Below are 7,586 nucleotides of genomic sequence, written 5' to 3'. Positions count from 1 at the left end.
CAGAAAAGAGCCTGTACTCCCCCATCGTCACAGGCTCATGTTGCTGTCCTCGTGCATGCTGTCGCTTGTAATGTGAGAGATTAAACTCCATATCCGTTTGCAACCGCGGTAGAACATGCTTCTTCCACCGCTCCTGAACCTCTCTGGTATTCTGCAGAGGTATCTCTGTATGCTCAGCAACGCGTTGTTGAATCGCCTCCTCCTCTTGCTTCATCTGTGCACTGTACTGGCCCAAGTAGTAGTCCCATTCTTCCTCGGAGAGTTTTCGACGCCACTGTGGAGTCTCTGTGCGTCGGCGATCTGTCTCATAGTGCCACAACCACGGGTTCCACGTTCCCTGAACCGACCGCCGCTGGAAATGAAGGTGGGAAGCGGAGAACGGCAGGTCATAGTCGTTGGCCGTGTTAACAAGACGATGGAAGCGCAGCCAAATACCCATGGAACTCATGTACTTTGTCTTGTAGCTCCGCTCGCTCCCATCACGGTATAGACCGGTGATGCTTGTCTCTGCCCATAAACGAGGACGAATGTCAATGGTTACGCTCGGGTACTTTGCGTGAAAGCGAGGTAAGTGTGTCGCAATAAATTGGCGAGTGTTAGGAGACCCCCTATTAGGACAGTAGGAAATAATGACTTTCTTTAGGCAAAGCTCACCGTTGCGGCTCATCCCACCAAATCCAACGTCACCGTTACACACAAGCGATACACACTAGGAGTATAAGGCAAATAAAAACAAAAATAAAAATAGCATAAAAATAATAAAATAAAGGCGTACAAGAAAATTCAATAAAAACAAAAAACCAAAAAAATCCAGTAGCCTTAATTTCAAACGCCATTCCCGCGTGCAGAATGCATGCAAAGGCTAAGATCTTCCCATTTTTTCTCGCTGCATATTCCACGGCATGCGCGCAGAGACAGGTTGTAATCCAAAGCGAGCACCACTCACACGTGCCTTCAATGGCCCCTTCTCACCCAAAACACCTTCCATCATGCGCTCGGCGGGATCTGCAGTGTATTCAGCCAGTTTTCGTTGCGCCTCGCGGAGAAACCCCCGGTATGGCCACGCTGGCGGCTGTACAAACAACCCCTCCCCGCTCAGCGCCAAGTTTACAGTACGGTTCACAAGCCGTGTGTGAGCAACTACGGGCTTCGAATCCTGCAGCTGACGATACGCCTTTGCCACGCGAGGAAATGGACCCAGCAAAAGCCCGGCCTCTTCTACAAGAAACTTCAGTGTCGTAAAGAGCGGCCACGTGCTCCACTTCTCTGTCTCCTGCATCACATCATCATTGTCACTCTCTAGAAAAGTCTCAAGGCGGGCGACAAGATCCATCAAGTTGCTGTGCGTCTGACGCGTCACCTCCATTTCATCAGTAGTCAGTGCAAGAAGAACATCGTCTACGGCACGCAGCACATTATCCGTGACAAAGGCAGCATCCAAGTACGTCTGGAGTTGCTGCTTTTGTTCCACAAACGTGGAAGAGGAAATAAAGTAGAAAATATGCTGCGGGTTGTGTACGCGGTGCAGTCCACCCTCGGAAATGTGTAGCAGAGACGTTCCCCTTCCTTCCTCTTCGCCCCCTTCAAGGGAGACACTATCGCTATTAATTGTTGCATTAATAGAAACGTAATTGCCGGCCTGTGAGAGACGCCAAAATTCATCTGGTCGAGAAGTTGTCGTGAAAGAGGGTTCCAGGACAAGTGTGTGGCGTTGCCTCAAGGTACGCAGCAAGAGCAAGCTGTGATGCACCACAGGATGCCACAAGAGGGCAGCCTCACACTTCACGGCAAACATGAAAATCTCTCCCACACCTTTTGGCTTCCCCAAGTTTTTTGTGCAACCAGCCCCGCAAACCCACTCTCTCTCCACCCCACCTCAATAGGGTTCTTGCCAAAACAAATAATAGAAATGACAAAAAAGAATCGCATGCGATACACAACACATATTTATAGACAAATGGATAAATAGGTATATATCGTTAAACGTGAAGCCATATACACAGAACAACACCCACTCTCACCACAGCTACGCTTCTCACCGTCCCCAAAAAGCAAGCTAGGCGTAAGCACATAACATTCTTCATCTGCTGCTTACAGAGCTCTTACACCTTACTGAGAAGTAACTTGAGGTAGGGAAATACTTGAAACACCTCCACACTTCCTTGACGCTCACCTCCATCTCTGTTTTTCTGTCTCCCTCCCAGTCTATCTTCCTTTTTTTTTTTTTTTTTTCAATGCTCCGAGGTTATTGTATAAATAAATTGGCACGAACAGTCTGACGAAGAGTTCATTACTCTCATAAAGTGCTTTGGGAGAAAAAAGAAAAAAATATATCAAAGTAAAATTAGCACCATACTCCCTCCCTCCCCCCTCCCCAATTTTTTTGACACCTTGCTGAAATTGAAACCTCCCGAATTTTTCATTATTCACAAATCCCACTCCCAATTCTTCTTCATATAAGTAATACATTTTTCTCTACTTTCTCTGTTCCTTTGCTCACTCTACTGTCTATTGCTTTAAATGTCCTCAGCCGTCATGGTGAGCATCGGTGGGCTGATGTGGAAATATGGACGGATGAACTTGCCATCGGCTGCCCATACATCAGAACCCTTTGACTGCGCGTAGGCGCGTGCATTCTCGCGCTTGAACTCCTCAGGCCAGTCCTCGTAATAAATGTGGTAGAAGGAGGAGTAGAAAACGGAGATATAGGTGAGGTACATAAAGGAAAAGAGTCCAACCCAATTCGTCAACACTCGGAGCTTCGTCATACGGGTGGTATCACGAATACCAAGCTGGTACATGCACTTCCAGTGCCACTCAAACACTTGTTTTCGCGAGGCACCAAGGAGGTGAAGAGGCATCTCATCCCATGCCGCTTTAAAGCGCTCTTTGGAGTTCATATCACCCCCCAGAAGTGGGCGGCTTGTGCGCAACATGAGAGCGCGGTGAGATGTCGTGAAACTCACGGCAGGGCCTGTGCGACGAAGCATCTTTGTTAATTCTTTGGGGAATTTTTGTTAATATTCTTGCTGGTTACTTGGCTTTTCGCTGCGTTCCGCTTCTTCCTAATCTTTATTTTTGAGGGTATTTTTTAATGATCGTGAAGAAAACAAAAAGTGAGTGGTAAGAGAAAATAGGGAATGGGAGAAGCAATAAAGCGTGAAAACAGACAATGGCACCTTACGCCGCCTCAAAAAAAAAAAAAAAAAAAACGGCAATACTTAGCTTTTATCGGGGTAAAACTGATTACCATCCGTCCACGTTGGTCACCAAAATCTGTACCACGCCGACGGGGGTTCTGGTTTCCAATGTTTTTGCTTTGTGAGGCAAACCATAAGAGCCTTGCGCTCTGTGTTGCATGTGGCGATGCGTCCTGCCAACTTCATTTCTGCAGGGCAATCTAAGCTGCAGCGCAGCAGCTGTGTATTGAGTGCATGGCATGGGTGTTTCGAATGTAATTCCATTTTGGCGGGAGGCACAATTTTTTGATTGTATTCACGCGTTCCCTGATCCTGCCAACCTGTTACAATCTCAAGATTACGGGCGCTATCGTGTCTATAAATCATATTTCGAACAATGTGTCCCCCGCTACGGCGATTTGGATCCGCCGGTGCATCAGGATCAGCACTCATAGCTTCAAATATCCACTGTACTTAACTTATAGACCTTCCTCGTTTTTTGAAAGGAAACTTTCCAGTGCAGTAAGCAGCGGTGTTGCAGCTGCTGATTATGCCCTTCAGTCTATCAGCTTGAGAGAGAATTGAAACAGAGAAAGCAATAATACCACCGACAGAGTAATATAAGCCACACCCAAGGGCAGCGAACCCACTGCCGTAGAGAAAACTAGAAAAGAAAAATGGATTCTTCACCGCTACGCTGGAAAGGGAAAACGAGTCTGCCAGCGGGTGTTGTAATTCCCAATATTGCTCACTGCTCTCGAGATACCCCGTCTCTCCTTCTCGATATTGAGTGTTTTCGTGGTTAGACCCTGCCCACGTCTCTCGTTGTTCATACCGCTTGCATCCTCACGAGCCAAAGGCATACCTGTCCTCGGGTTGCGTACCGCTGGCATGTATTTATAGTACTGGTACGGCTGCTGTTTCCCCCACATCCACGTTGGCTGCAACCACATCTCGCGCTTATTGTGCTTTGGCTGAGCAGGGCAACGCACACAAAGTGTGTCGTGGACCCACTGAAACCGACAATACTCGCACTGGAGCTTCAAATCGTTTCGAGAAAAGACAAGCTGTGGGTCCTTCGTCAGTCCATCAATCTTTTTCATGTGATTTGTCGCCCTACCATCCAGATTGTTATTTGGTAGAAAAACATGTGCGTTTACTGGACCACTATACATTCCCAGAGGAAAAAAATTCATCAGAACGCCAGTGGGACACAGGTAGCGCAAGTGTCTTGTGGCCCCCCGCATTATTGCTCCTAATGCAATGTGTGGGCCTCCTTTGACTCCCTTTCCTTTAAGAGAAAGGCACATGAAACACAAAAAACGCAGTAAACAGGAAGCCAACGGCTAAAAGGTAAGGAGAGGAAGAAATAAAGATAAATGCTGCTCCCTTTTGACCCCATGGGATCCTCTTTCCTCTTTTTCCTCATTTTTTTAAACTTACTTTGAGCGAAAGAGGTTAACGTGTTCAGTCTCGCAGGTGTGAATATCACCAGCAATTATCAATGAATGAAGTGGATCCCCAAAATCAAGCTCACGTAACTCCCGCATTGTTCCGGCGACGACTTGCTGCGCATTCGACCCCACACGTGCCAGAGCAATGGACATGGTGCTTCCATCTTCCGCTACTGCACCGCCCTTTTTCTTCTGTTCAACCTCCAATATTTGGTCAATGGCCTCATTGATACGCATATAGCGTGGTGGTTCATACACATTACGTCCACGTGCCAGATTTTCATCAGAGATCTCCTTTACTTTGATATCAAGCAATACCAATGTGTGGAGCCCCATCTCTCGGTTAGACATGAGTCTGTCGTACCACGAGTCTGGGCGCCACGTTTCCGTCCAGAAGCAGAGGGAGATTACTTGGCCAAACCGATAGAGCTGAAGTCCGCAGCAACCCACAGCATTAATAATAGAAGCGTTGTGGATGGATCGGCAAGGAATACCCTGCTCATGGCATCGCAACAACAAATCGAAGTGTGTAGTGGCTCCAAATACGTCCCCAACAACGAGCAATACAACTTTTTTATCTGAAGCTTCCTGCAGGACTTCCCCACTCTCTACCATCTCTCTGTCCGCAACCAGAACAGGTTTCTCGTAAACATTGGCCAGCTCCTCTGCAGAACTATTAATGAGAAACGATGTGTAAGCCTCCAAGTACACAACATCTGCCTCATGCACAGCTTTAAGACCTTTTAGCGTGATATCACTGGCATCGCCAAGGCCCAACCCCACCAGTGTAAACATAATCACGTTCCCGAATATCAACAATTGCACAAGGATATGCAACTAGACGAGACCTGGTCCCTTCTTCGTGCAGATTAAAAAGAAAAAAAAAAACAAGAGAGGATAAAAAGTCTTTTCCAATGCGCCCAAATTTCGCCACTCCAAGTAAGATCCACCCGAAACGCATAGAAAAATAAGCAAATAAATTCAAAAGGCATATTCTACAATAAAAAAAGTTGTTGTGGACCCAAGAAGTGGTGGTCTTCGGGGCCGCGCAACCGCCGGGAATCCCCTCCGCGTGAGGAACAACAGCGGCCAAATGAAATAAAAGAAAGAAAAAACTGCATCCACTGCCTCACAACGCGGTATCCCTGGAGAAAAAAAAAATCAGCTAAAGAGCAAAGAAACGAAGTGCCTAAACAAGAAGCGCTATCGTCTAATTGGCCCTATCTGGTCACAATTCTTCTCACAAGCCTCTATGAAGGCAAGTAAAGGAAAAGCTGAGGTTATTTAAAAAAAAAAATTTTAAGTCTGAAACAATGCGCCCTCAGTCCCGCATCAAAACGCATTCTGCATATTTTTTTCAAAAATAAAAAAAAAGGTGTTTATTAGTCCCAATACTTGTGATCGGAAAGAAATGGAGCTAGCGCAAAGATCAGACCGTGAGAATAGGACTCAGTACGGTTCAAATATCCAGCTGTCAATACTCCCATTGCACCCTGTCCAGACCTTACATCTGTCTGACCGGTCATCTCATCCATTACCTCCGCTAGTTCCTTGCCCTCGTCAAGAATCTTGCTCATAAGCTTTTGGCTCATCTCAAAACGTGCGGAAGAGCCTATTCCACACCTCCCAGTAGAGCGCTCTATCACATACATCCAACCACATTCAAACCATCGATCCGATATTTTCTCCAGCCCGCCTTCTAGTCCAACGCCATAATGAGCCTCAGGGACAAGACGCAGAGCTTCATGAGCCCGGTGCTGTGCACCCTGTTGCGACTCCTCGGCCGAGATGGGTTGTGCACGAACTATGGAAAGTACTGCCACAGGACGAACATCGTGCTGATAACTCGGAAAGCACATACGAACAGCAGTATCGACAGAGTCCAGCTTCGCCTTGTTCGTTGTGCCTACAGCCCAGATTATCATCTCTAATTTCCTGTGCAGGTGTCAAAAGTTTGTTGGAAGAAGTTGTATTGAAACAACAAAGGAAATAAAGGCATAATATAGCAATAAAGTTGACCATATATTCCAAAACAAAGAAAAAAAAAATTGATGTCGTCCGGACAAAACCTAATAAGCAAAAGCATTTAATGCCCTCCTTTCCACTAAAAGAAACTAAAACCAAATAAAAGAAGCAGAAACATCACACTTGCAAAAAAATCAAGATCCCAGTAAAGGAAAATAATAAAAAAAAAAAATCCAAGAAAAAAAATATATAATAGTTGCTTCCTAATAGTCACGGACTCCCTAACATATCCAAATCCGGGTAAGAATGGGCAAACTAATTTTGTCATACTAGTTTGTCTCGGGTGTGTGTTCCAAAATGGCAATGCCCCCCAATCCACCAGCAGCGCATATGCTAATAAGACCATGACGTTTGCCTGAACGGCGCAGCTCATTTGCCAATGATGTTACAAGGCGTCCACCGGTGGCTGCAAAAGGATGACCGAGCGCCATAGCTCCTCCATTAACATTCAGTTTGGAAAAATCAAATTTTTCCCTCAGCACAACATCCCTCGAACCGGTGTATCTTTCAAAAAATTCCGGAGATTGTAGACACTTGATAGTTGCAAGCACCTGCGCAGCAAACGCCTCATGAATCTCAAAGAGATCAATATCCTCCGCCGTAAGACCTGCGCGTTTTAATGTTGGACCCCACCCAAGCACAGGGGCAAGTAAAAGTTGTGGATACGGATCAATGGCAGAAAAATGCCAGCTTTTTACGCTGATATCTGTGGGATATCCCAACTGTTTTGCCTTCTCTTCGGACATTAGCAGCATGGCACTGCCACCATCTGTCAACCCACTCGATGTGGCAGGAGTTATGGTACCATTCGGTCTTCGAAATGCTGGTTTCAAGGTTGGCAGCTTTGCCTTCATCTTTTCAATGTCGCTCTGAATGTATTCATCCTTTACAAACTCAACAGTTTCACCATTCCTTGTCACGGTCACTG

At 46.2% G+C, this 7,586-nt stretch overlaps 8 protein-coding genes across 8 annotated transcripts, besides 8 other annotated features; all 8 read right to left on the bottom strand.

Moving 5' to 3' along the window:
- On the bottom strand, positions 1-667 carry Tc00.1047053407477.69 (uncharacterized protein; the record flags this gene model as incomplete). The annotated part of the gene is made up of 1 exon (XM_800146.1): positions 1-667. A coding segment is annotated over one exon (667 nt), but the record flags the coding sequence as incomplete, so codon positions are not given.
- Positions 1-895: a sequence feature (heterozygous, Esmeraldo-like haplotype).
- Positions 725-768: a microsatellite.
- On the bottom strand, positions 863-1,795 carry Tc00.1047053407477.60 (uncharacterized protein; the record flags this gene model as incomplete). The annotated part of the gene is made up of 1 exon (XM_800144.1): positions 863-1,795. The coding sequence occupies one exon, from the start codon at positions 1,793-1,795 to the stop codon at positions 863-865; it is 933 nt and encodes a 310-aa protein (XP_805237.1).
- Positions 896-5,635: a sequence feature (areas merged during assembly that could not be assigned to a particular haplotype. This can correspond to areas where the two haplotypes were merged or to regions with more than two copies in the genome that were merged during assembly.).
- Tc00.1047053407477.50 (cytochrome c oxidase VIII (COX VIII), putative) lies at positions 2,517-2,990 on the bottom strand (the record flags this gene model as incomplete). The annotated part of the gene is made up of 1 exon (XM_800143.1): positions 2,517-2,990. One exon carries the CDS (start codon positions 2,988-2,990, stop codon positions 2,517-2,519), a length of 474 nt encoding a protein of 157 aa, XP_805236.1.
- Positions 3,193-3,212: a microsatellite.
- Positions 3,267-3,632, bottom strand: Tc00.1047053407477.44 (uncharacterized protein; the record flags this gene model as incomplete). The annotated part of the gene is made up of 1 exon (XM_800145.1): positions 3,267-3,632. The coding sequence occupies one exon, from the start codon at positions 3,630-3,632 to the stop codon at positions 3,267-3,269; it is 366 nt and encodes a 121-aa protein (XP_805238.1).
- Positions 3,872-4,489, bottom strand: Tc00.1047053407477.40 (uncharacterized protein; the record flags this gene model as incomplete). The annotated part of the gene is made up of 1 exon (XM_800142.1): positions 3,872-4,489. The coding sequence occupies one exon, from the start codon at positions 4,487-4,489 to the stop codon at positions 3,872-3,874; it is 618 nt and encodes a 205-aa protein (XP_805235.1).
- Tc00.1047053407477.30 (diphthine synthase, putative) lies at positions 4,619-5,428 on the bottom strand (the record flags this gene model as incomplete). The annotated part of the gene is made up of 1 exon (XM_800141.1): positions 4,619-5,428. The coding sequence occupies one exon, from the start codon at positions 5,426-5,428 to the stop codon at positions 4,619-4,621; it is 810 nt and encodes a 269-aa protein (XP_805234.1).
- Positions 5,636-6,413: a sequence feature (heterozygous, Esmeraldo-like haplotype).
- Positions 5,914-5,936: a sequence feature (AT_rich).
- Tc00.1047053407477.20 (uncharacterized protein) lies at positions 6,016-6,558 on the bottom strand (the record flags this gene model as incomplete). The annotated part of the gene is made up of 1 exon (XM_800140.1): positions 6,016-6,558. The coding sequence occupies one exon, from the start codon at positions 6,556-6,558 to the stop codon at positions 6,016-6,018; it is 543 nt and encodes a 180-aa protein (XP_805233.1).
- Positions 6,414-7,586: a sequence feature (areas merged during assembly that could not be assigned to a particular haplotype. This can correspond to areas where the two haplotypes were merged or to regions with more than two copies in the genome that were merged during assembly.).
- Positions 6,811-6,853: a sequence feature (AT_rich).
- On the bottom strand, positions 6,928-7,586 carry Tc00.1047053407477.10 (thiolase protein-like protein, putative; the record flags this gene model as incomplete). Its single annotated transcript, XM_800139.1, has 1 exon — positions 6,928-7,586. A coding segment is annotated over one exon (659 nt), but the record flags the coding sequence as incomplete, so codon positions are not given.

The sequence above is a fragment of the Trypanosoma cruzi genome, assembly GCF_000209065.1.
Source record: "Trypanosoma cruzi strain CL Brener chromosome Unknown tcruzi_1047053407477, whole genome shotgun sequence".
Taxonomy (NCBI): Eukaryota; Euglenozoa; class Kinetoplastea; order Trypanosomatida; family Trypanosomatidae; genus Trypanosoma; species Trypanosoma cruzi.
The sequence above is the reverse complement of the archived record's forward strand: the minus strand, read 5'-3'. Positions and strand labels throughout refer to the sequence as shown.